The sequence below is a fragment of the Athene cunicularia genome, assembly GCF_003259725.1.
Source record: "Athene cunicularia isolate RWA chromosome 6 unlocalized genomic scaffold, athCun1 chr6_part2, whole genome shotgun sequence".
Taxonomy (NCBI): Eukaryota; Metazoa; Chordata; class Aves; order Strigiformes; family Strigidae; genus Athene; species Athene cunicularia.
Window position 1 is genome coordinate 8026895 of NW_020799106.1, and position 27512 is coordinate 8054406.

Here is a 27512-nt window from a genome sequence, read left to right on the forward strand (position 1 = left end):
TCCGTGTGGAGGCTGACAAAATCTGGAGATGTGTGGCAGGTTGCAGGATAAGAATATGTATGGGTGTATAATGCCCTGCAACCTAAATGGTACCAAGTGGTGTCAGTGTATTTCTATACTGCATTCAAGTGCTGTTTCAGAGGAAAAGTGACATTTTAAGCTTCTGTTACTTTTTTTTCTGGGCCCTTGAATGGCTGAGGTCTGATTTGTCATGGTGACGTGTCATTCATTAACTTTGGGCATCAGCAGACTGCACTTTGTCCAAACTTTACAGGACATTCAGATGAGATGTTTGGTGCCAGAATGTTTTTTATCATGTCCATTGACTGTTTAAAAAAAAATAAAAATCCATGATTGGCCATTTTTAAAACAGCCAACACTCTTGTGTTTTTAAAGGTGGAAGGGAGGGACTGGAAGCAGTTAGTTGTTGTGACGTGCCTTGAATCACTGCTGAAATTCAGTTCAGCCAGTGCTGACAAACCCTCTTCCTCCAAGCAGCCCTTAGTTTGCTGCTGTGTACAGATGAGCTGCTGCCCTCCCTAGACAAATTGCTTGGATCGATTGCATAACTCATCATCCATTTTGGCATCCAGAAGAACTGCAGACTTTGATATCTAGCGCCACAATCCCTGTTTTGAAAACAAGAAAATACTCTTGACAAAATTGTTCCTGCATGTGCTTTAATGTTGTTCTAGACATGATGTGGGAAAACGAGTTAAAGAAGAGTCTAAAACTGTACCCTGAAGCAGGGGCTGTCCGGCGGATGTTGTTAGTCCCCCTGGAAGATTGCTGTCTCGTGCCTAGGACCCAGGGTCCTGTCCCCCTGCAGCAGCCCTGCTGCCTGGATGCTAACATAACACGGCTTTCTTAGTGCCCTGTGGAGGATAAACAGCAGCGTGCATTGTAGTGTTCTGATGCTGCTTTTTCTACCAACTTTTGTTACGCATTTGGTTAATGTCTCTTCCTTCTTTTACTGAGGGAGCTTTCAAATAAATACATGTCAAGTTCTAAATTGCCTGGAGAAATATATCGGGTTTCCTTTTTGCCATGCCTGCGAGGCTCTACCTCACGAACCTCTCCAGGGGAGGTGTTCATGGCTCCTTTTTCCTGAAGAGCAAAGAAACACTTTTTCTTTTGGCCTCCAGCCCTTCCTACCTGGCAAGCAGTGGTGATGATCACCTTGCTGTAAGTTCTTGCACTTCCATGTTGACTCGAAGAGGGTCTGCAGGGTGCTCTGAAGCTGCGGTTGGCTGTCAGACCTTGGCACTATGTCTGTCAAGTGACGCTGGCCAAGTTGCCCTGTCTTTCTGAGCCAGTGGACAATTTCTTTCATCTCCTCTGTGTATTTTGTGGGGGGCTCTAAATGCAAACTGCTTTCCTCTGTGCCACATTCTATGACTTTATTTTCACATAGGACAGAGATTTTTTTTTTCTACCTGTGCTAAGAGATTCTGATTATTTCCTTTTAGGGAAAAAAAATGTTTCTATAGGGACATTAAAGGAGAGAAAACTAAAATACAGGAGTGGAAATTAAACTTGCAGTTTAAATCCTGAAGTATGGGAGAAGCTGGTGTTATGTTGTGTCATTGTGGCTCTGTGCACTTGTACAAGGTGGGTCCTACTCCTGCCTCTGCCCCTGACTACTTTTGCAATAGTGGCAAGCTGTCTGTGCCCTAGTTCCTCCATCTAGGAATTGAGGATTGTGGACAATACACTGTGTTCTGTAGGACCTGTGGGAAAACGCTCTCAAAGCACCAAGTTCTGCTTCACAGGGCTTCTTCACTAAGGAAAAGGAAGTAACTGCTGCTCTTTGCTAGGAGTTCTGTACTTGTCTGATTTTAACGGAGTCTTGGCATTTTACTCTTCTTGTGTTGAGTTTGCTCATACTTCACCAAACTCCTGTGCGCTCTCGGATCTCAGCAGCCTTTCCCATTGGCACCGTGTCCTGGGACATGTTGTTTACAGCAACACGGCCTATATCTAAGTCCTTGACATTCGTGCAATCCATCTCAGCAGCGTGTCAAGGCTTATTGTGAACATACATCCTCCTATCAATCGCAGACAGGGGTCCTGTAGGGCTCTCCTCTGTCCCGGCAGCAGGAAGTGCTGATAAGCTCATCCGCCTGCTCCCTCGAGGCGAGCTGTAGGATTCTTCACACACCTCACCTTCCTCAAGCGTTGGCGTGTCTTCAGAGGGGGCTCTGGCAAAGACAAGGCCAGCTTCAGAAAACACCAAAGCATCTTTACTCGTTAGTCCATTAGCACAAGCAGGATGAGCACTTTCCAGCCTAACAAGTGCTTTGAAGGATTTGAGTCCCTTCTGTAAGGGTGGGAAAGCCTTCTAAATCTCTGGGAGGGGCAAGAAGTGTGGTTGCCACCTGCAAAACTAGCATCCTTTCTTGCATTAAAAATAGACATACCTAGGCTTAGACAGCAGCCGGTCTCTTGTGTGCCAAAATAAAATTCCAGTTCTCTCTTTTAATATTGCTTTCCCTCTTCATGTCTTTTAAGCCATATTGATGACTACTTTTAAGAAATACTAACTTGATCCTGATTCTTCTTACTGCTTGGGAAGTCAGGATCACTTTGGGGTGGGGAACAACAGATGTACCAGATCTGCCTAGAGGGTGCAGGCCCTACAGCATCTAGAGTACTCCATTGGAACTGTATCCTCTCTCCCTGGGGGTCTGTTTGCAGAAGGGGGTTTTTTGGTTTTTTTCTTCCCCCCTTCCTTACTTAGTAATAATTGCTCCAGCTCCCCGAGGCATAGATTTGCAGTGGCTTACTCTAATGCAGGCTACTATTGTTTGTGGGGGAACTGGAGCTATTAATGTAATCCAAAATAACTTGGAAAGCAAAGAGAAACTGTTGATAGAAGAGTTGCATCTGCTGGTGCTTTTGTCAGAAGACTGAGATGGTCTTTGTCTTGTGGATTCCAAAAATGTTAGAGGTGGCGCACTGACTCTTCTCCGTCTTTAGACTGAACTAGCAGTTACGGTGATTTTGGGATAGTGTCATTGCTGGGAATGCTGGGGCATCTCCTGATTTAATCCATTTTAGAGAACTTGATTTGTGACACCTTTGAGGCTCAAAACTGCTATGATGCTGTTCATTTCTCGATGTTAATTGTCAGTCGCTTACATATAACTGTCAAAACATTACTAATGTCAGGCCTAGTATACCACCTACAAATATAAAGGCATCTGATAACGAAATGGTTCAGATAAATATACACACCTCTAACGCAAACGGAAAATTCAATTCAAGCTTGTCAGTTTTATTTACCCAGGATCTTAAGTATGAATCAACATTTCAATGTAAATGGCAAAATATAACTTCCTGTGGCTTGCTGTATTACACTCCGTTCAATTTTAGTTTCTCTTCTGGGAATTCACATAATCACCCTTTGAGGGTTATCTGCCCTGCTAGCTTTGCATAGTGAATTTGTTCTCCTTTCCTGTTGAAAAAAACTTCTCTGGTACTGCACGGCTGTCAGCACAACATAGCCACAGTGGTTGGGTTTGGGTTTTTTTTTTGCCCTAGAGTCGTTCACCACTGAAAGATTTCTGGGGTGGAGCAGAGCAGCGTATTGTACATCACTGCCAGGGGAGCACCCAGATGGAGAGAGGCCATTGAGAACTTTTTATAACATATAATTTCTGCAAAGCAGGCAAATACCCAACTCCTTGTCTCATGCAAATTCAATATGAAAATAACAGAGCCATTTTTTTCCTACTGGGATTTAAAGCTAGCACATCAACCTTGACATTATTCTTTATGCCAGCCTGCTGCAGAAATGCAAGGTGCAAAGGAGATGTGGAAATAAATGCCTACACTTGCTTGATTGTACAATTACTGTAGGCTTAGCCGTACTCTTTGCTGATGGAGAGCTTTCTGCCTGCAGATGATTTCCTGGTGGAGAACTGTATGACCATTGTTCATAAGCAGGGAGGGACTTGTGTAGATGTACATATATGTTAAAAACAGAGCTTTAAATCTATTCTCTATAATAAGAGCTACAGCTAGTGGCATGAGAGGGAAGATCCCTTTCAGCTTATTTGGTGACCTTGGTATCTCACTGCCAGTCACAGTGCATGGTTTGCTTTAACAGGGAACAGATTTCAGCGTGCCATATCTTATCTGTAGCCAGAGCTCGTGGTTATGACCTGCAACTCAACCTAGTTTGGTTTGAACCAGTAAGGCAGAGGTTCTCGCTCAGTTTTGCATGGAAGTTAATTCGGTAATGTTTGGTTTCTTCTGTGTTGTTTTGGTTTTGTTTTTTAAAGCCAGAGATTACAGGAATACTGCAGAAAATTGTCCTTATTTGCCTTGTTTGATAATCTCACTACAATGGTCAGTTTGTGTGACGAGGAGTGGAAAGGGTCTCTGTGTAGCATAGGAACAGCTTATTTCCCTGTGGGACACCAGTCTTTCACTTTGACTGATGTTCTCATTGTAGCTCTGATCCAAGCGTTTGTCTGCAATCTCTGCTCGGAAGGATCAGTTCTCCTCCTTTGGCCACTATTTCCTGCAGTTAAGGCTCTCTTACTGGTGTTTTCTGCCTGTGGGGAGCCATGAAGGAGCTTGTGGAAAGAGCAGAGATAACAACAAGCACCCATCTGTTCTTCTTTTCCATCCCTTCGGGATGTCCGGGTGTCCCTGGTTAGAATTCTTCTCCAGATAAGATAGTGGAGGTGTCACTGTGGGGCAGTCAGGCCAGAAAACAATAGCGGGTTGAGTCCAAAACCCAAGATTGATCAGTAAGTACATCTCTGTTGTCAATAAGGGGCAGAGCTGCTCTGTGGAGGTCAAGGCTGGAGCTGTACCCCACATCCCTTCAGCTTCTTCCTCTGGTAAACTCCCAGGAGAGCAGTCACACTTGTTCTTCAGAAAGCTTGGGGTCAGAAGCTCCACCACGAGGAAGGCTGCAAGAGCCGTAGCATATGCAAGGACTTTCAAACCTCTGTTACTTGAGTGATAGCTGTTCCTTGGCTGAGTGGGATGTTCCAGTACCTGTTTTTCTGCATCTGCTTCGTCATCCAGTTGCAGCCAGTGTCTTTGATGGGTGAGTAAAAAGGCATTGCCCTCAAGCTTATTTCTGTTTGCTATCTTTAAGGTTCATGCCGAGCCTTAGTATTCTCAGGTGAAAGACTAGAAGATGTGAGAAGTATCTTTTTTCTTTGAAGGTAGTGTGGAGTTCTTTCCTGTTGGAAAGGTCTTTCTGTCACAGAGTGTAAAGATTCCCACATCAGGAGAATCTCTACTGCAAAGACACCGTGGGATTTTCCTCTCCCTTCGGAGGAGAGACTCTGAGTAGATATTGTGCTACTTTTTCACCTGCTGCTTTGATAAATCTCAACTGAATTTAGTGTCATAATGCAGTGCTGCTCATTTCATTGCTTAGTTGTGCCAGAGCAGAGACCTCTGGTTACACAATAGGCACAGGATTAATCTCTCTGCAGAACGGTGGGCTTGCTACAGCCTGATTTGTCATCCAATATATATGGTAGAATGTCAGCTAGAGAACTAACGATATCATCAAGATTACAAATTGAAAAGCTTTACTTCATAGCTAATGCTTGTCAGGCTGAATTGCTCAGGCCATGCAAGAAGTGTTGGGGAGGAAAAAAATTGGGCAAAGAAAAATGAAAAAGAGAGGGAACTGGAGACAGTTATATGTCTTGTGCAAAACCCCCATGCTTTTGTTGTCTGGGGAGAAGCAATAGGAGGTTGATTGGTTGCTTCTATATTATTGTGGAGTTTTTTCTTAAAAACTCAAATTAGTTTTCTAGTAAACTGTGCTGCCAAAGACTGCTTGGTGTCTGCAGGAAGGTTGGCCTGGGGCAGTGCTGGCAGTCCGAGGGTGGCCACGAAGGCTCTGCAGTGTTCCGAGGAGCACCGTCTGCCTTTTCTGCTTGTTCGCCTCCCTCCTCTTCATTCCTGCCTGAAGCTCTCGGGGAAATGGGAGGCGTGAGGGTGTGCTCCCCCATTCCCCTGAAACGCCTTCTTCCAGCTCCCCCCGAGCTTGCTGCGTGTTCATCTCAGTAAATTTTGACTTTACTTTCTGAATGTTTAGGAGACAATGTGATCTCCCTAGATGAGTGTTTTCAGAGTCTGTCTGCAAAGGATATTTCATAAAGTTAATTATAATCTATGAAAGCTAATGAGTGTGTATTTTTGGTGCTGCCCAGCTGGGAGGCTGACAGGGCATCCCTCGCTTCGCCTCGTTTGGCTTTTAACAACACAGAAGCCTTTTAATCTTAGTCAGTGACACCCTAAGGCCAGACCAAATTGTCTTGTGGAAACCAAGTGAGTTAGGCTGAGGGAAGCCCAGAGGAAGCTCTGTTCAGCTGCGTGCAGAGAAAAGGCAGGACCCAGCTCTTCTGTGGCAAGAAGTGAGCTTTGTTTAACAGTGCTGTTGTCTGGGGGTAAGGGGAGGCACCTCTGCGGCTCGGGAGAACTTGGCTGGTTGTACTGGGAGTGAATCTGCTCCTCTGTCTATCTTGTGAATTACGGCGCTAGAGATCCCCTTCGTAACCCCGATCTGTGCTCCCTGTGCCAGTTTGCGGCTCTGCAGCGCTCTCATGGCTAATGGCAGCTCCTCCTGCCTTTTGTGCTGGATTTGGGGCCAGACAAAACGTGTCTATGGCTGAGGAAGGTGTAAGGATGTTTGTCAAGAGAGATGTTCTGTTTGTGAGAAGCTACAAGATGGCACGTCAGCAGGACAGGTACTTACAGCAGCTGCAGCCAGACACGGGCGACTTGAAGCCCATTCTCTGAAGCACTTGTAGTTCCCACTTTAAAGCTAGTGAAGCAAATCAAAATAATGAACTGAGAAGGTTTGTCTGCGTCCTGAGCATTCTAATAGAAACAGTATGTCTCCCCACGGCCCAAATTGCATCACCCTGTTGTATAAACAGAAGCAAAACTGAGAGTGCAGTTTTAGAACTTAAAAAGAAATGTGGTGTGGAAAGCAGAGGTTGTTCCAATCTGAGATACATTTTATCAGAATGATTGGTTTTATTAGCCTAATTCTAGGAAATGGTAATCAATTTTCCTTACTCAAGGCAGTATTAGCATTCATTTCGCTTAATAGAAAATAGCTAGTCATGGGTCAGTAGTGCTTAATCGGGTATTAAATGTAAGTGAAAATAAACCTCTGGACTTTTAGTGAGGAAGCTGCCAGATCAGAGTTAATTAGAAGAAGACTGAATATGTAATGAACACTTCAGATCTTCATATTTTTTTTCTCCCTGTGGTATTCTTACGGTTTAATTGTTTGCAGAAGGTTTAGAAAAGCCTCTGAAGACGAACATGCTCCTTGAGCACTGCAGGAACAAGACATGCACATCCTAGGAGGTCCGGGTGTTTATATCTTGCCCTCACAAACACTCACTTCACTCACAAACATCTGATCTCCCGTGAAGATCAGGAGGTCTTGTGGGCTTGCAAGGAACATGACTGTGTGGAGTTGAACACTTTGTTCCCCAGAAGGCCCTGATTCAGACTTCATGCTCTCTAGCTTTTAAGATAATAAATAAAAATATATGGGGAAGCTGTTTCACTGAGGTGCAGGGAGGTAGCAACATCACACAGAACCAGGATAGATACTGTGAATTGCAGAGGTGGTTAGTGTTGCAGAGAGGGAAATGGGGGGCAGAGTCTCTGAAGGAGACCAGAGCACTTCTAAGTGGATCTTTAAATACAGAGGGCTGCCACCAATCTCTCTTGCCCCACTGCAGAATTTTAGAGTGCACAGATTTGTCTTACAGCTCTTTCAACTCACCTTGGCATAACTGTACATAGCTATAGGAGACACAGTGGGGAACAAAATCCCAGGCAAATGGAGCAGGGCCTCTCTCTCCTGCCTTACCTCTCTAAGCATAGACTCTTGGTCAGGGACAGCCTGACGGGCTATACATCACTGTGACCTGGGAGAGCAGTTCTTATATTTAGCTATTTAAAATTGTACCTGATAAATATATTGTAGCTGATAAATTATGCTCAGAAGTTGCTTACAATTATATAGGGGTGTAATAACTTGAAATGGAGTATTTTCTTTCTGTACACCTTAAATATAGCATTCCTGTTGCATATCTTGCAGTTCACGGTTTAACTGGTGCTTTGCAAGGTGGGTCTCTCTGTCTTGTGGTTATGGCATCTCAACTGTGAGGGCTGACACCGGCTATGGGGGGATTTTGAGAGGCTGCATAACCAGTTTGAAGCCTGATCCTTTTCTCCAAGGCATGTGGGAGTTACCAGTGACCACAGGAGGGGCTTGCAGATGCTCAGTTGGTACTTGAACAAAGGGTGGATGTCCTAGGCTAAATCTAGTGCTTCCAGGATGTGTTTCCTATGGCAAAATCACTACCTGGACCTTAGATTTGCCTTTTTTTTTTTTTTTCCCCTGTCATACAGCAGCTAAACAGCAAGTCAGACTTGCATAATGTTGTAAGACCTCTGTTAATTTCCTCTTTCTTCCAAGACATTTAAGCTGAGCTGTCAGAATTTTCCATAAGGCAATTAGTTAACTGGTATTGCTGTTTCTCCCTGGGGATCTTTATCTATCACAATGATTCTGTCAGGTCAGGAATAGAAACAGAAATTTTTTTGCATTCCTTGCAATTAGCAGTCAACAACTTGATATCTACTAGATATTTTCTGTTGTCTCTTGTTGCGTGTCTCAGCCCTGGACCCCTGCTCTGCCTACATCAGCCTGAACGAGCCCTGGAGGAACACAGATCATCAGATAAACGGCTCCCACGGCCAGCCGACATGTGACAGTCAAATCGACGGGGAGTGGTACCGCTTCACTGGCATGGCCGGCGACGCTATGCCTACCTTCTGCATCCCAGAGAACCACTGTGGCACCCATGCTCCCATCTGGCTGAACGGCAGCCACCCGCGAGAGTCGGACGGCATCGTCCCTCGCCAAGCCTGTGCCAGCTTCAATGGGAACTGCTGCCTTTGGAATACCACGATTGATGTCAAGGCGTGTCCGGGCGGGTACTACGTGTATCACTTAACCAAGCCTAGTGTTTGTTTCCATGCCTACTGTGGGCGTAAGTAACTGCTGAGGTCACTTTTCTAAAACCCCCTTGTCCCCATGATGCGGGAGAAGTGTGAGCATCCATACACCCATGAGAGGTGGTGACTGATTTCTGCCAATCACAGAATCATAGAATCACCCAGGTTGGAAAGGCCCTTGAAGCTCCTCCAGTCCAACCATGACCCTCACCCTGACCGTTCCCAACTCCCCCAGATCCCTCAGCGCTGGCTCAGCTCGACTCTTCAACCCCTCCAGGGATGGGGACTCCCCCCTGCCCTGGGCAGCCCATTCCAACGCCCAACAGCCCCTTCTGCACAGAAATCCTTCCTCAGAGCCAGCCTGACCCTGCCCTGGGCAGCTTGAGGCCATTCCCTCGGGTCCTATCACTTGTTACTTAGGAAAAAGAGGCCGACACTCACTTCATTACAACCTCCTGGCAGGGAGTTGCAGAGGGCCAGGAGGTCCCCCCTCAGCCTCCTCTTCTCCAGACTGAACCCCCCCAATTCCCCCAGCTGCTCCCCAGCAGACCTGTGCTCCAGACCCTGCCCCAGCTCCGTTGCTGTTTCTCACCCAGAAGCCTGTCAGGTGAGGGGGTGCAGATGGTGGCCTGTCTGTACGAGATCAATTAGACAGTTTCCCCTCTGTGTATTCCAGCCTTTGATCAGCTAGCAGAAATCTTCCGTAGCTGACCTGGCTGCAGTGATTTAATGCTCTCTGTGGGCCCTGTGGTTTGTCTTGGCATGCTACCAAAGCCAAAATTTGCATCTCTGACTTACAGTAATTAAACTAGATTGTTTCTCATCAGCTTCAGTGGTTCAGCTTTCCTAATGTCCACTAGGTCTGTAACTGATGGACTAGATACAGGGCGTGAAGCTGACAGTACAAATACAGTATTTTTATTGCATGCTCAGTGGTTTGTGGTAACAACATTCTTGTCATGCCCTAGATTTTTATGACATCTGTGATGTGGTGGATTGCCAGGGCTCCTGCCTGGACACCAGTGACTGCACGTGTTCCCTGGGGACGACACTAGGACCTGATGGACAGACATGTCTTGGTAAGAGTGGAAATAACTTGTGTCAGTTACTGATGCTTTCTTTCCCCTTTGTTTTATTGCTCAAATCTCAATCCATTGTCTTACAAAGCTGTACAAAAAAAGGAAAAGTATTCTGAGAGGAGTTTTTCTCTCTTGTTGCCTAGAAGAGGCCTTTGATTCTGTAAATGGTTCCCAGTCTCTCCCCATGGGGTAGATACAACATCCCATGAGTGAATACTTTCTGGTGCCCCTGTCATGGACAGAGGCTAGGTTTGCTTTCTGCATGATGCAGCTGCTGAAGGCAGCAGCTTCACTGGCAGTAGCAGAGTCTCTTTTCAAGACCATGGCAGAGTCTCATTGGTATTCAGGAACGGCTGTGTGGTCTGTCATTAGAGATTTTCCCTCACCTGTTCTGTTGAATGTCTCTTTCTTCCAAGGAAAAGTTTTGCTGGCTGCCTTAGGGCTACACACTAAGCTTCACCATACTTTGTGCCCCTGTGGGGCATTGTCCAGGCCTGGGGCTTGAGGAGAGCCGAAGGACTGTAAGTCACAGCACAGCTGCGTGACAAGGTGGTATTCGGGGTCTGGCCCTTGGTGGCTGCACTGGCAGAGACTAGCATGACCAGGAGGGAGGTGGAGGGCTGTAAGTGAGAACAGAGCGTGGAACGTAGGCTTCAGGATTTGTGAGGGAGTCCCCATGAACTTCTGAAGTGAGGAGAGCTGGGTGGTGCTGGGAGGAGAGCAGCTGGGCTTGTGAGGAATTGGGAAGAAGGTCTGTGGGGCAGAGCGAGGGGCTGGGAAGGTGGGGAGCTGCAGAGCCATACCGATGGATAGGAGGAGGTGATGTAGAGGGAGGAAGGGCTGCTAATGTTCAGAGAAAGTGGAATCTCACCTTTGTGGCTGGGTTTGGTGGAGAAGTTGAAAGCAGAGTTGGTGCAGGAGGCTGCATGACTGATTAGTTTCTTCCATATGGACTACAGCAGACAAGGCAGACACAAGTGGCTTCTTTCTTCACACTCCTCACATCTGTGGGCATCGAGGGGGGGGGGGTCCACAGTCATTACAGTCTGTGGAGAGAGCAGCCTGGCCCTGCTGCAGATTTACACTTGCTCACACTGGTTCTTCAGAAGAGTTTTGCTTAAGCTGCTCTACATCTCTACAGTCGAGTGGCTGACTTAGCTCTCTCAGCTAATTAAAAGCATTTATTGGCTGCTTCTGTGCAAGACTTGCAGTCACAGCTGTGCCCTTGACAAGCACCAGCACTCAGTAAATGTGTGGCAGGCTCACCAGAAGGGATTTCCTGCAGCAGGGAGGCACGCAGGAGTCCTGAGCCTGTCTGCGTGTGCTGCAGCTGCCTTCATCCCCCCACGGCCAGGCCGGGCAGGATTTCTGCTTCTCTTCATGATAACCAGATGGCACGTCACCTCAGCTCTAATAATCGAACTGGTTTACCTACCTTCAGCCTCTCTCTATATGTATGGCTCTCCCAGCTTTCTAATGACTTTCTGTTGTGCTGAGTAATTGCGCAGTCACATCTCTGAGAGCAACCGTGCCGGCCTTCTGGAGAAACCAAACAAATCTGTATCAGCCTTGCCTCTGCCTTTCCTCTATGGAAAATATTCTTCCTTTCCCAGGTCACCCTAAGAGGGGGGGCTGAAGATGCTGCAGTAATGCTAAGCAGCTCTGTGAAACCTTGCTGTGCTAGGCTGAGTTCTCTTCAGTACATTACATGCTTTGAATCCCAGAGCAAAACTGCTGATCCTAAGTTATATTTTCATTTGCAAACTTTCTTAGGGGTTAGATTAGGTCTTAGACTTTCTGTCAGGGATTCACCAACTCTTTGTATTGCCGTTGACCTCTGGAACACCTGGACCCATGTTGTACTAAGCCGTGGTTAAAATCAGTTCAGTGCTTGTCCAGTCTAGTCTCAAGACAACCAGCGTGTGTCCCAGAGGTGCTGGTTGTCACTGGTGCAGAAGAGCAGGGACAGATCTGTGTGCTGGAGAATTCGGAGGGCTGGCAAGGTGAACTGCTGGATACAGCCATTGACCAAGCCGAGCTCTAGGACCTACTAACAGCAGCTCTAGCAGCTCTATGCCTTTGCCAGTAGACGTTTCCCTCTTCACCCTCTGTTTTAAAGCAGCTTTAGTTTTATTGTTAGAAGGGAAAGTGTGGAAATGGGAGTGTCTGTGTGTGTCTCCTCGACATGCTTCCTGCCTCCCAGAGCAGGGTACTGGCCATTTCTTTGGCTAAAAATATTCAATTCATGTTGCTTGTGGAAGTAGACAACACCACCAGCTGCAGGCTGCAGGTACTGTGTATGTGTGGGACTGCCCCTAAGAGAGCTCATCTCTGACCTGTCGCTTGAAATAGTTTGGGTTTTTTTCCCCTCAGTTTTAAGTTTCTGACATCTAGTAAATGGTAACTTCGAAGCTGTTTTGGTGAGAACCTGTGTGAACCTTGATTGATAACCTCAGCATTCTGGCCTGCCAAAGAGAAATCATTAGTTTTGTGGCTCAGCAATAGCAGTGACTGTCCCTCTCTATTTGATTCACTTTTTGCACACAGATTAAATCAGGTTGAAGAATGAGAACCTCAGAGAACAAAGTACCTTTAAGAAAAAAAAAAAAAGAGGAGACAGACAGAGGAACTTTAGCCTTTAAAAGAGACAATTAGGAGGAGTTTTCAGAGCTTTACAAAGAGTTCCAGAAGCATCTGCTGTGCTTTTTCCTCAATAAATACACTCAGCACCCTGGAGGGCTCTAATCTAGAGCTGAATGCAGCCAGCACAGAAATGTGACACAGGTACTATTCATGGGTAAATTGCTTTAGGTTATAAAAACTCAGTCCAGGACTATTACAAGGTTATTCTGCAACCTTTACACAGAGTCCACTCCAGAAAGTGTGGGATGCCAGCTCAGGCACTGCTCTTTCTTCTGAGCTGGAAAGGTAGGAGCCACGGCTCTGCGGGAGGCAGCAGAGGAGCGGGGCTGTCGTGGGGCAGTGGGGAGCTGAGTCCCCAGAGGCAGTAGCTCAGAACTGAGCTCTCCATCTCATCATCAGTGCAGAGTGTCTGGGCAGCTAACGGTTGTGATGTCCTGCGTGGCACCAGCGCCCAGGTCAGGTCTCACCACGCTGAGTTGACGTTTCAGTGCTGCAAGAACACCTGAGCTGCTGCAGGGAGCCCCCAGAGCTGGGGCAAAAAGAGAGAATGATGAAGTTTCTCATGACATGACTTTTCTTGGGAAGGCTTCATGGGGTTCATTAAAATGTTTTGGTTTGATTTCAGCCCTATCTGTTTACATCTGTTCTTCACTGCTGTGTCTGTATTTTGAAATAAGGGGTGAATCATTTAAAATTGCTGTAGGATAGTTGGCCACATGTAGCAGTAGCAGGTGTGATAGAAAAATAGATGGCGTTTATTTTTGGCCGATTCTGGTATTCACCTAGTTTTACCATGGAGTGAAGTCACGTCAACCCCATTTTGAGTGGAGCGGAGAATAGAATGAGAAGATAAATGAAAACATGAACTCCCTGGTGTGTGGAACCACCTTGGAAGTTTCCCAGTGGGACTGTGTCCATCTTCACTCTGAAATGGCTGCTGTGTGTACATGGTCTTTCCCTTCAGGTCTGCTTTGGGGCAAAACACTCTGCTACTGTCATTCAACCGTGGTCTTCAGCATTTAGTGGGATTTACTCTGTTGCCCTGATCCAGGTCACGAGGCCAGGAAAGCCACCCCACGGTCTGGCTGGCACCCTGTGGAGCAGCCCCTTTTTGTCAGCTGTGTGTTTACCAGGAGGGCATGTTATAACAGTGGGGTTTGGGGTTTTTTTTTTCAGATGAAAATGAATGTGAGCAGAACAACGGAGGCTGCAGTGAATTTTGCGTTAACCTGAAGAACTCCTACCGCTGCGAGTGTGGGATCGGGCGCACGCTGGGGAGTGATGGGAAAACCTGTGAAGGTGAGGTTTCAGCTGTCACAGTCTGCTGGAAACAATATAAATCATTCCCCTTCCCTTGCAGCACTAGTTTTGGCTCCTTGCAGCTGGGATTAAATGTCACTCCACTTCTGTGCTTGCCAGGGGGGTTGTTACTGAAATATCCTTCTAATGAAGCAGAGAGGAGTCTCCTTGTTCTCCCTGCCTTGTTCATGTCTGTTGGGATTTGCTTGTGTTTATCTCCATGGGGAGAGTGGCAGCAGTGTATCTGGAAGGGTGGTTGTCCAGACAGAACTAGATACTGCTGGAGATTTGTGTTATAGTTGTGTGGGGGCAGATTTGGCATTGCTGGTTTTTGACAGCTGGCATTAGGTACAGGGTGATGTTAGACCAGAGCACGAGGATCACTTGGCCTCCCAGGATAGAGATGGAGGAGAGGGGGTGCTGGTCTGAAAACAGAAAGTAGATTTGAGATTCGGGCTGCATTTTGACTGGTTGATTTTTGTGAGGGGTTAGTTGTGGGCTCTGCTGTGTGCAGCTGCTACAGTTACATCCCAGTGGCAGCACAGCCAGGTTCAAAACCCTTGATGAGTTTAGACTCGTAGCTTAGCGGGGGCTTAAAGACCAAATTGTAGGTTTGATTTGTTGTCACTAACAACGTACAAACATCTTTGAGCAGAAGTAAGAAAACCCAGCAAAAAATGGCTTGTGCCTGATGTGTTCCGTGGTCAGCTGTGTCAGCGTGGTGCCCCCTCACAGGCAAAGCTGCTGTGTTATATCTTTGCAGATACTGTGGGGGCTCAGACAAGAATAATAGCTACAGATGTGCCTCACCGTTGAGCTACCTGATTGCCAGCAGACATCCGCGGTGCAGGGAGAGGATTGCCAATGTATTTTTGGGCTGGTCTCCACCCTTCTGTTCACTGACAGATGGCTCCAAGCTGCAGTTTTTGTCCCTGTTTTCCCCCTCTTTGATACCAAAGCACATTTCATCTCACTTCTGTGAAAGTCTCCTCTCTGAGCTCTGTTAATAAAACATCACCCACCCAGACAGTGACACCTCCCTGGGGAAAGCTGCCGTGCAGAGGACTCCTTAAGTACTTTTTAAGTTGTGTGGGGCCAAAAGTGGTCTGTGGGCTTTGTCTCTTCCACATCCAGCACTGAGCTGGTGGGGTGTCACGTAGACCAGCTGTGCTATGTGGCAGTTTTTATTCCTGAGCACTGTACTTTTCTGACAGGGCTGGAATAGTCTCTGCTTGGGAACTCATTTGCTTCTGCAGTTCCCAAAGTTGGATTGCAGGGCCTTTGATATATCATTTAATTTACCCTTCTCTAAAAAAGATGGTTCTTTTCACAAGTTGAACACTGCTGCTGGGGATTTTTACAATCTTGTTAGTAAGTTTTATTTCTGAAGATGTGCCCTCAGCTTTGTGAGCCATTAGAGTATGTGATTTATTTGAGACACCTCACAGCTGTTGCTAAAAAGAACAAATGCAAGAGATTTAGCTTGATTACATGAGCTGGTGAGGCTAAGGAGGATTAAGAGTACCTCAACATTTCCATTGTCATGCTTTACCCGTTACTTTGACTCATGTGGAGTGCTCAGGCCATTATTTTCCATGCAATGTGTAGGACTGAGTATGGGATTTCAATTTTTTTCTTTATATTTCAAGTGAAAACCACGTAGTCATTTCTGATGGCAGGTTTAGGGAGAAGTATTTTGTATTTATGATTTGCTTATATTGTATGTACTCTTGTTTTTCTGAGAACATCTAGCAGTATCTGTCCCAAAGGGCTAAAAAAAAATCAAGCAGTGAAAGTTATTTTTTTTAAAAGATCATGATGCTCTGTTATTTTCTTTATAATAGAAAGCCAGCAACAACTGCAAATGGCCTTGCTTGCCTTAGATTTTCAAATCTTCAGAATGTATTTGGATGACCTTTCAGGCTCTTTTCTGCAGCTGTAGTGGCTAGGAATATGTTTTACACGAAAACTCGGATCCTCAGAGAACTGCCTCATCTGAACAGAAAAGATATAAGGAGAGACATGACAAATGTCCCAATTAGCTGTGCTGCCCTCTCTCCTCTGCTCTTTAGAATGGGGGAAAATTAGGAGGGGAATTGACCTTACACCATGAACTTCTGTCATTCTGTCTCAGTGTAGCCAACCTCTAAGCCTAATACTCACTAACTAGCAAGATTCCTGCTAAACAAACTCCTACAAGCGGAGAGTTTCATCCTCAGCCTGCAAAGGGGATGCAGGAATCCGGTATGCCCACCACCATCACAGCTGGGAAAGCCACAGGCAGAAAGCACAGCATCTTCTCTGGGGTGTTCCCTGATGGGAATAGAAGCTGGCTATCTGCGAGCCTGTGCTCCCCAAGACACCTCTCCTACAAATCTCAGGGCTTTAATTCTGGTGATGACTAAGGGAGTGAGTATGGTTCCACATGGTGGAAGTTTTTAATAGGATTTCCTCCCACGTTTTTGAAGTACAAAATGATGTAAAAATCTAGTGTAAGAGGATGTCTCAGAAAGGGCCAGGCTGAAGATTGCCTATTCAGCCTTCTTATGTATGCCAGTCATAGCATGGGATTTAATTTGGTAAGCTTTCTCACATAATTCCTTGTTAACTTCACGGTGAAATGAAAAACACAGGAAATTGTACAATTAAAAATAGGTTTCCACCACTTTTTCTTGGAAGCAAGCTCTCACTGTGCTGTTGCCTTTGAGCTCTGTGCTGATTGTACTGTTTGTTAGTCAGCCAGGAGTGTATGTTGGGGCCTGAGTAGCTGCCACACAGCTGCCTGAGGATGCTGATTTTCCTTTCTTTTGCAGAAATCGAAGGCTGTCACAATAACAACGGGGGCTGCAGCCATACCTGTATTGAAGTGGAAGACACATACCAATGTGAATGTCCGAGGGGACTTGTTCTGTCAGAAGACAACCACACTTGCCAAGGTAGGTCAACAAAATCTCCCCGACAGCCTCTTGCCCCCTGGATGCCAGAAGTATGTCTGAAGGAATTTTTCTTCTTGTTTTTATCATGTTCTCTTAGTCTCTCCTCTCCAGATTGTTTAATGGAGTTTTGTTGTTAATGACAGATTGTCCAAAACTGAGAGCCTGAAGATATTGCTCTTTTTACCAGGCAGGAGAACAGAGACACAGGACCCAGCTGGGTGCATCTTGCATCACAGGCAGTTTTGGCAGCGTTCACTTACAATTAAGATTGCTTAACAACTCCCATTATACTCCTCTGCTTCCACTGTGTATGCCTTTGAGAAATTTCTGCTCTTAGAACTGAAATTTTCCATGCTTCCAACTGGGCTTTTAAAATTTCAGCTGAAGTGGTTCAGTCCTTTCCAAGAATTGGGGTTAGAGAGAGAAAAGCCTTTCTTTGCCTGGGGTATCTAGGTAGCCATTCCAGTGAGCATTCCTGTGTCTTGAAGCAGGGCACTAGTACTGATACTAGTGTTTCTGCTATCCCTTGGAAAAGTGCCTGAGACAACATCTGAAAATTGACTGTTGCTTCTGCTGCGTAGAGGCAAGGGCAACGTTCTCCTTGGAAAACCTTCTGTCTCAACTTCCCTCCATTCCTGTGTGCAGGGAGTCCTTCTTGCTGACTCACTTGCACCTATAGCATGCACGTGGAATAAACATGTTCCTGTTTTGGGTTACAAGAGCTGAGTGAGGTTTCCTTTGCAAAGATGTCCAGGCTCCCAGGGGTCAATTTAGCTCTGCAGCAGTGAGTGCAGGGAGCAGAGGATCAGGGAGAAGTTCCTGAGGGCATTGAGAGTTCAGCAGGGGGTCTGTAGCTCCTCTTACAATCTGGGACTGCACCCAGGATCCTTCTGGGTCTCATCATCCCCCAGCTAGCGGAGCCCCTGAGGTGCTGAAATCATCGAGCTGCCTGTGTGTCTGACAGAGATGATGTCTGTTATGATCTGCTGCCAAAGGGACATTCAGTGAAAATGGGGTGTTGAGGAGAGCTACGTGGACGTGTGAAAGGCAGGCAGAGGGAATGCTCTCTGATCCCCTCATCTGACTGGCCTGGCCAGTTGTCAAACCTGTCAGGCTCAGCGTAAAGCTGGAGAAGGTACACTACTGCCCTGGTGGAGACAGACCTCATAGCTCTCTGCTTGTGTTCTGCCTTGGTGGGCACATGAAGAACCACTGTGGCTGCTTTCAGACATTTCCACGGGCATTTGCTCATGGGCTGGACTCCGGCCATAGCCAGGGCAGGATCTAAAACACAATCAAAGGGAGTCTGTCATGGGCTAATTCACTCGGGCTTTAGGTAATACCAATGAGCTGGTGTTACCCGGGGTGCTCAGAATCTCCTGTTGTGCAGTGTGTTACAGTGCCCAGACATCAGGTAGAGGAACAGATCCAGACTGCACGGTGGCCAACGGGGCAGGTGTGCCCCAGAGAGGAAGTTGGAATGGTTCCTCTTGATGAAATTTCTGCTTTTTAAGCTTTTTAGAAATGCAGGGCACTGTTATCAGGGGTGAGCACTGCACACTTGGGATTCAGTAGTGCTTACTGCTCCAGCAGAGCCAGGTGGGGAGAAGAAGATGGGGATTTCCAAGAGCTGTGATTATACTTACTGATTGAAGACCTGATTGATGGATAGAGGCCAGAAAAGAGCAATGTTCTTCAATCCTGGCTCCCTGGGGCAACCCCAGCAGCATTAGAAGGCCATGCATTTCCCAGCCAGTGGTGCTCCTTCTTCTGAGGCTCCTAATGAGAGCAGCAGCACTGCCGGGTGCCAAGCTGGGGCTCGGGTTACCGCATCTCATAAAGCAAAATTGCTTGTTCTTTTGCATTTAATGAATTTATGTCCCCACGCAGTGGTCTGCAGTTTTGAGCAAATACAACAGAATGTGTCTGGAACTGTACCACACAATTTTTTTATGGCACCTAATCAGGTCTGTAGTGGTACAATTAACAGTGCAGGGCAGGCACAGTTGCCTGAAGCAATTGGATCTGCAGCCTGTCAACCCTCCTCTGCACTGTCACTACATTCAGAACAAACATAAATAATCTTCCACAGAAATCACAGTCTTGCCTACAATTTTCCCACAAAGATACCAGCCAATGAAATTTTGTAGACCATCCTAGTACCCCACCTCTTTCTGAGGTGTGGCGGTGAAATGCTTTTCTCCCCTCTCCCATGCCCAAGCCCTGTGTGCACCCGAGCAGGGTACAGTAGCATCGTTTATTTGTGTTTGTAGCAGCGGTTCAGAGCTCCCCAGCACCCGAGAGCCTGTTCTGCTGAGCAGTCTGTGCTGAAAGAGAAGATAACCTCTGCTCCAAGCAGCTGTAGTCTGAAAGGGCAAGGAAGGAGCCACAGGCTGGACAAGGACCATGGTGCCAACAATAGCAGACAGCAAAATGAGTGCTGGACTCCCCACAGAAGCTTCCTACCAGGGTCGGGGTGCTTGCAGAGCCCAGAGCAGTATTGAGGAGGCTTTCCCAGCACCTACAGACGCTCTGCGGTGTGTGAGGGTGGAGAACTGAAACGTTTGACTGGCAAAGGCTGGGGGAGGCTCTCGGGCGCCTCGCAGGCTGGGGTGAGCCCAGGGCAGGGGTGCAAGAGGTGGATGCTGACAGCAAGTCGGGAGAAGCGCAGCTCTGAACGGATGCAAGAAGTTGTGAATAAAAGTGGATTTCCTTGGCACCCAGGATAACTCATTTCTGCTGGGCATCTCAGTCCTGGCTGCTGGGACCTCATCACTTGCCCTGGAATAACGTGTCTGCTTACAGCCACGGCTGCATTGCCAGCTCCTTTTCAGCCCCCGCTTGCTGGCAGCCTGTCTTGGGGGAGTGGGGCTGCTCAGAGCTGAATCACGCTGATGCTCGCGGCACCGCTGTTGGATTGGTAGAAGTGACACTCAGTTCTCAGTATTGATTACTCTTCTGCACAGATGTCTCGAGCGCTTTAAATTACATTACCAGTTACTCTGAGATGGTTAGTGTAAGGAGTTTCCCAGAGTGTTTTCCCAAATTGTGATGAGTTGGCTCGAGTCCAGAGTGGATCTGCTCACAGGTTTCATTCCTTTGTCTCTGTGCCCAGGTGGCGGAGCACACAGACAGCTCCTGCAGTGCCAGAGCAGAGGTTAAATGGGTGCCTCCTCTTTCCTCCCCTTTGTGCCTATCAAAGACATTTAGAAAAAAGAGATAGCCTGAACCAAAGAGCTCCTGACCTTTGGAGAATTGCAGCTGGGATCCAAACCATATCTTGCCCTGAATTACACCTTTGTAAAAGCATTACATTTTCTTATCCATCAAGGAGTCACTAGAAAAGTGAAGCTTTAAATCCAAATTGAGCCCATCAGCTCTCCAGAGAACGTTCATCTCTGCCTGCACTGCACTGTGTTCTCAAAGTCTCTTTGCCATTTGACATGCTCTGTTATTCCCGCTTGCCTTCTACTGCAGATGGAGGAAAAGTTAAGGTAATTCTTAGTTATTTAATTTTCTGTTCTAACCCAGCAATGTCATTACGAGAGCATATTGCTTTGGGCATGCTGCATACATTTTAGCATATCACCTTGAAAAGATCAACTTTTAATAAAAAATTCTCCCTGCAGGTACACAGTATCTGTTACAAATACCTTAGCTGGGACAGGAACATTTTTTTTAAGGGGGATAAAAGGCGTATTTTAGCAGTGTGCCTTGTATCCAAGATCCAGAATCCTGGATTATATAATTAATGATAGAAATTAAGGGAATGCAGATCTTACGAATGTTGAGAATTGGGACTGTAATAAATTTTAGGAAAAAGCTTGGGCAACTTGTATATTTGCAAAAAATTTTGTCATGTGATTTTGAAATATGGTAAATGGAAATTCTGCAAGGGGTTTGTTTTTCTGGCTGAGAAGATAGCAGAATGTATGCACCAGTACACTTGTCCTGTATCTGACTGAATAGATATGTATACGACCAAGGAATATACATAGCAATTACTCTTTTATTGAAGATTATTCCCTCTTGTTTCCTTTTTCATTTTGCCCAATCTCTATACTTTTTCCCACTTCTTATGCAATGGTATTTTAATTTTTAAAAGTTTGCATGAAGATCTCTATTAAAATTCAAAGGTTGGAAGGAGGTGGAATGAGTGAGCTTAATTGGGTTTGTTTGTCAGAGCTGGGTTTATCGCTTATAAAAATATTATTATGGCATTTTGAGGTGCTTCCATTTTAGTTCAGCATCTGTATGGAATTACTCTGCCTTGTTTTGAAATGTTTTGGGTTTGATGTAAAATCTGATTAAGGGTCATAAAAAATGGCTTTGCCTGAAGTGTTGTGAATTTGATGTCCGTATCTGGGAAAGGCTCTTGCCAGGATTTAGCAGTGCAAGAGATATCGATCAAACCTGTGCTGTGCATTAAGTATAGCTGGAAATACTGCACAGCTAAAGTCTCTGCTGCAGGTGTAATGGTCATCTTCATCTTTTGTGGCGTTCGCTGCGCCAGGAGAATCTGGGGCAGCGGTAGCTCAGGAGGTTTGTGTTGTGTAGGTAGGAATATAAGATAAGTAGTTTGGTTACTATGGTAAGATAGTAATCATAAATGCAGCATATGATCCCCCTTCTTTTTTTCCCAGTAATAATTGGTATAGCCCTCCCCCATCTAGACGTGCCGGGCAGACTGTTACTCTGGGGATGTTTCTTGTAGTTCCAGTGCTGTGCAAGTCCAGCTCTATTGAGGTGAGCATCCCAAAGGACCTGGTTGGAGGCCTGGACCTTTCCCTCATCAACACATCATGCAAAGGAGTATCCAATGGCACTCACGTCAACATCCATTTCTCCTTGAAGTCCTGCGGCACTGTTGTAGATGTATGTATACCTGCTGCTGTGCTGTCTCTTGGGATCTCTCAGATTTGGGGACTTGGCTCTGGCTTACTTGGGGAATAAACCTGATGTAGCTGTACCACCAGAGCAGTTTCTTGTGTTGCCATGCAGCTGGCCTCAGACTGGACCTGGGGTGGCATCCCAAAGTAGGAGAGCTTGTTTCATCTCTTCTCCAGCGGTGTGTGTCTGTCAGCATGGGTACTGCTTGCTGCTCACCTGGGGCTTCACAGAGGCAGCTTCAGCATCACTCTGGTGCAGAAAGTGCAAGTGCTGCCCCTCTTCACCCTCCTGTTGAGACAGGGTCTGGCCCCCCAATAATGTTTCAAAGGCTACTCTGGCAGCTTGGCAGGGACCAGAGAGCTCATTTTAGCAGATGGGTAGCAATTGGAAGCAAATTGAGTACAGTGCATCGAAGCTGACAGCAAACTGATAGAGGTTCTTAAGTAAGGATGAACATCATTCTGTCTGCAGCATAACAATTCACAAGCTGTACTTCCAGTGGCTAGTTTATGTCTGAGTTTCCTGAACAAAGTAAACTCAGCTGCTAGTCTGAACTTGGAGAGGTCTTTCTCAGTGATCTCCCCCTTCCCTTCAACTCCTTTCTTTGCTGCAGGTAATAAATGATAAAATCATTGCCACCAACCTGGTGACCGGCTTGCCAAAGCAGACTCCAGGAAGCAATGGGGACATCATTGTCCGCACCAGCAAGCTGCTGATCCCGGTGACCTGTGAGTTCCCACGCCGGTACACCATCTCTGAAGGTTATGTGCCCAACCTCAGAAACTCTCCCTTGGAAATCATGAGCCGCAACCAGGGCATCTTCCCCTTTACTCTTGAGATCTTCAAAGACAAAGACTTTGATGAACCCTACAGGGGTGCTCCTCCCACCCTCAAGCTTCGGGACTCTCTGTACTTTGGGATTGAACCCTTGGTGCATGTCAATGGACTAGAGACACTGGTAGAGAGCTGCTTTGCCACTCCCACCTCAAAAATCGACGAGATCCTGAAGTACTACCTGATTCAAGATGGGTGAGTTCACTCTTCCCTCTCTTGCTGGCTACTAGATGGGAACTGGTGGTGGGGCTAAACCGCATTGCCTCTGTCACGCACGAAACACTATCAGCCCCTCTGCTGTGTTGCTAGCAAGCAGCAGCAGCCAGGCCTTTCGGCCAACAAGCTGAAACCAGCTGTCCCATCAAAAGTGCTTGGGAGAAAGAGTGGGAGGCAGTGGCAGAGGTTACTCCAAGTGCAGCGTTTACAGGACACATTTCCCTGTAACTGGCCTTAGGGATAATTGAGTTGGCTCCTGTAGAAAAGATATCCTTCCTGATATCCTCTCTCTGCCAGCCTGCAGAGTGCCAGAGCAATTGGCAGAAGACCCTGACAGCCGTGTGCCGCTGCCACGCAGCCGCCGCAGCAACTGGAGCAAGGTTCTTAATTTTCCCCTAATGGCCTTATTACAGCATGAGCCAGAAGACTCCGTGGCTGATCCGGGTTGGAGCTCCAGGAGCTCCCCTTGCTTTGCTCTCTCTCTCTCTGATGCCTGTCAGTGCAGTAAGCTTAGGGTCCCTCTGCTTGGCTGTAATTTTCTGAGGTGTTTGTGTTCAGTGATCTTTCCAGGATATGCTAGTGAAAACCCCAGGTGGATCTGCGGGTTCGCTGTAACAGGTTTTGCGTCAGAGCTTTGGGGAGCACTGCTGTGGGCTCTGCTGTGGCTCCTAAGATGACCCCTGCTTTCAGACACGTGTTTGGGTGCTAACACGACAGTGCCATGGTACAACGTTGCTGCGGGGGGTGTTGCATCCAGCAGCGCCTGGCAGCTTAACCAGACAACGCTGTGGAAATGTCACAGCGGGGAACCAGTCTGCTGTCTGTCCTCTAGGGAGCAAAGGCCAGCCAAAGTAATATCTAAGACATACCCAAGTGTCATAGCCTGACAGTCAAGGGACTGTGCTCATATGAGTCCTGTATTCTGCTTGCCAAACCATCTAATGAGGACAACAATTATTTCCTCAGCTGCCAGGCTAAATCATCCACCGTTACAGCTGGTGATGACAAGGCCTGTGTGATCGTCACGTAGCAAAAAAGTCTTGCAGAGTACAGTACACAAAAGTACTCTTTTCGTTTCCTTCTGACAAAGGTTTCAGGTTTAGCTTGCTCTCCCTCCATCCTTGGCTCCAGTCCTTCTGTGCCTGACATTTCTGGGCTTTATGAGTGATTTTGTAATGAAAGGATTGATTTATCAACTCCCCGGCTTGGCTTTTCCCGTGGACCCTTCACAGAGTCAAGGTTCCAAACATTCATTCATTTCTCACCATGAGTGAAAATGATGGGATTCAAAACAGTGCCCAAAACCTGAGCCAAATAAAGGAGGGAAAAGGCAGAAAGTGTCATCTCTTGAATTCACCGCAGCGCTAGTTGAAGGATTGATGGCACCAGCAGCCCCTTTGGTACTGTTATCCTGCAGAGGGCATTAAAACTTCACCGAAGGGAGAAGTGGGCTGGAGCCTCAGCCCGCCTGCTCTGCTGGCCCCAGTGTCCCCAGCCAGGCCAGCCCCCCTGCTCTGAGCTGGGCTTAAATCGAACCGCTCACTTAGACCAAAGGCTAATGATGTGCTGTTGAGCTAACTGGAGTTCTTTGTCTCTCTGGGTGCTCGCAGCAATTAAAAAATAAAATTAGCTGAATTACACTGCTGATTTGTGTCTGCTCCAAACAGTTCTGTAATAACCCGCTTTCCTTCCGTCAACCCAGCCCCAAAAGCCCAAGGCAATAAAGAAGGGATTTTAAAATCGGTTGATTATGGTAGGATCTGACCTGCAGGAGTTAAATGCAGCTTCCAGAGGGAAACACTGTTTAAATTTGAGGGGATATACCTTAGACTGAGGGAGGGGAAAATTCCCTGTTAATTCCCTGCCATCTCCAGTTGGCAAGAGGTGGGAGCCGCCTTCTGTGAGATTCCTCAACCAACCCTCTTCCTAGGCTGGTGTGACCACGTTGAAAATCAGGATTTTCCCCAATCCCTGCCTGCTGTCTCTGTAATACCCTGGACTGCTGCTAGCCTGGCCAAAGCAGCTCTCCCACTTCTGATCTGCCTCTTTCTCAAAAGAAAAATAAATAAAAGGCATTGACCGGTTGCACAGGCGATAAACACTGCAGCTCTCTGTGGCATCTGGAGCAAGGCCATGTCACTGAGGGCAGTCCGCTGTAACCTGGTATGGTCAGGAGCTGCCATTTATCTGAGCACGGTGTGGTTAAGGTAGTTTCATTGCAAGGCTCATCCTGTTACATCTGGGGCTGCCCCTTGTTTATAGGCTGAGGTGGTCATTTCATGCTCCAAGCCCTCCTTTCTACCTCGCAGACCCCCAGAAAGAGGACCAGAGCACAGCTCCTGTGGCACTGCCATTCTCTGCTCCCCCAACCCAAGCACATTATGCACAGGAAAGGGTTATTCTCCCCATAGCCTGACCAAGGTCACCTCTTTTCCTTCCCTCCCTGTTCTCCCTGCCCCTCCTCACCTCTCCAAGGTGGGAAGCAGGGTCTGGGAGTTTCCTAGGAGGGTGGGACATGGTATGGCCCCACACACAGTGCAGAAGGGCTTGACCCTGTTGTCATGTTGTAGTGCATTTGTCAGAACCCTCCATAAGATGTACTTACCATGTATCCCTGCTTTCTCCTTGCTGCTCTTCCATTTTCCCTCTCCCTAGCCCCAACCCAGTAGTGTTCCTGCCACCAGTGCAGCCAGCCTTTGGAGAACCTGGGATTTTGGAGTCAGTTTGAGCCAGTGTATGAGCATCATCACAGTTTATACGCTCACAAATGAGGACATGGCTGCGAGTTGACTTTATGGCCCCAAAGCTTGGCCAGTCACTTGTGAAAAGTCTTTAACTGTCATTCTTTACAATCAGTCGCCTTCAGGAATGCTACTTTTAAAAGCTATTTTATCCTAAACAATGTAGTAACATCTAGTGTTTGGCCTTAAGGGGGAGGAATTGATGTCATTTTTTCTAGATGCACAATGTTAATTTATTAGCTCCCTTGCAGGGCTTTTCATATTTGCCTCCCAGACAAGTTAACTAGACAAGTGCTGCAGGCAGGGATATCCCTTCAGACTGTGACCTCCACTGGCTGAGAAAAAGCTACAGAAAATAATGGGAGGATCAGAGCGATGCTCAGTGCTCCCAGGAACATCCATGGCTCTGCTGTACGGAGCAGAAGGGTGTTTCTGGGAGGGATGGCAGTAGCTGCCACCCACAGAGCCAAGTCAGCCAAACAGCGTGGAGATTTCCAAACACACATTCTGGTGAAAGCAGAGCTACAGATAGATGGTGGGTTTGCTGCTGTTTGATAATTGAACGTGTCAAGCGTCAGCATTTCTGACTATGCCTGACAGGTTTCTGGTGAGAAGGTGGAAGCTAAAGGTTGCTGCAAGACAGACCTTTCAGCTGTCACACCATCACCTCTTGTCTCTGCCACCACCACTTTTTTTTTTTCTTTTTTTTTAGTATCTTACAAAGTCCACATTTCTGGAATTAACTTGCTAGTAAGGACAAGCTGCACTGTCGTGCAATACAACAGCAGCATCTGAGCCCTTCAAAATGCCGAAGGCTTTGCAACAGGCAGCAATAATTATAAAGTCACCATAACTTTTTGTCTTGCTGTTTCTCTGTCAAACTCTAAATAGGCTGTAATAGTTTATAAATGGACTGCACTCAGAACGTAACTTTTTATAAAAAGTAGCTCATTTTCTTGCAGTTCTGTGACCTCTCGCATGATCCTATAGTGCTGGTGATGGAGAAACTGAAATAATTCATTTCAGTCTGGTGAATTTGAGCTGACCAAGTACTTCCAACAGGAAGGAAAATGTAAATTATGTAAAGCAAAGTAAATCTGGATTCTTGTGTTTTTCATCATCTGTGATATTTTAGTAATGTGGGTACAGGCTTCCCCATTTTAAGCATGATTTATGTGCATATACATGTGTGTACAGATAGTACATGATACATTATATACTGTATAACAGTTCTGTTGATCGCTGCAGACTGTTGCACAGGAAGGTGAAATGAGGACAAAGTTGCCTGCAGCGCTCTGGCAGTCCCTCTGCCGAGGGGACTGGGCCACGTCCTGCCAGCTCTCTGCTGCTGAGCTGCTCTTTGTCTGGAGATGCTATTATCATCACTGTTGTTTTTCCCCATCATTCCCGAATTTTCTCCTATGGCCAAAGAGGAAGTAACATGGATGGTAGCTTAGCTTGAGGCAGCCAAGCCCTCCTTTCCTTTCTCTGGTTAAATAGGCTGGGATGGTTTTTTCTCTTTCTTTTTCCATTTCTGGGAAACCCATTAAAGCCTACCCCTCTGCTTTCCTCAGCTGTGTTTCTGATGATTCGGTGAAGCAGTACACGTCAAAGGACCATCTTGCCAAGCATTTCCAGGTTCCCGTGTTCAAGTTTGTGGGCAAAGACAACAAGGTAAGCTCAAAAGGCACCTCTTGGATATTGCATCAGCTCTGATCTGACTGAGAGGAGTCTCAGCACAGAGCTGGCTGCATCAGAGTGTGAAGGGGAGGAATGGCTGGCCCAAGGCAGATGCTCTGTGCCTCTTCCAGCAGTTGTGTCTTTCAGGAGCCTGACACACAGGTACT

The 27512-nt window shown here is 46.7% G+C and overlaps 1 protein-coding gene across 4 annotated transcripts in view; it reads left to right on the plus strand.

Annotated features, from left to right (window-relative positions):
* Positions 1–27512, plus strand: part of OIT3 (oncoprotein induced transcript 3) — a 31575-nt gene that overhangs the window by 185 nt on the left and 3878 nt on the right. For 2 of the 4 annotated variants that reach the window (XM_026851895.1, XM_026851892.1), the window contains exons 1-8: positions 953–5065; positions 8688–9062; positions 9996–10106; positions 13926–14048; positions 16862–16984; positions 21699–21859; positions 22488–22903; positions 27240–27339. In XM_026851895.1, the coding sequence (XP_026707696.1) occupies positions 5002–5065; positions 8688–9062; positions 9996–10106; positions 13926–14048; positions 16862–16984; positions 21699–21859; positions 22488–22903; positions 27240–27339 (1473 nt within the window). In that variant the 5' untranslated portion in view covers positions 953–5001. Of the gene's footprint in view, positions 1–952; positions 7114–8687; positions 9063–9995; positions 10107–13925; positions 14049–16861; positions 16985–21698; positions 21860–22487; positions 22904–27239; positions 27340–27512 lie in introns of those variants that run through there. The other 2 variants (XM_026851896.1, XM_026851893.1) reach the window with 2 other exon arrangements.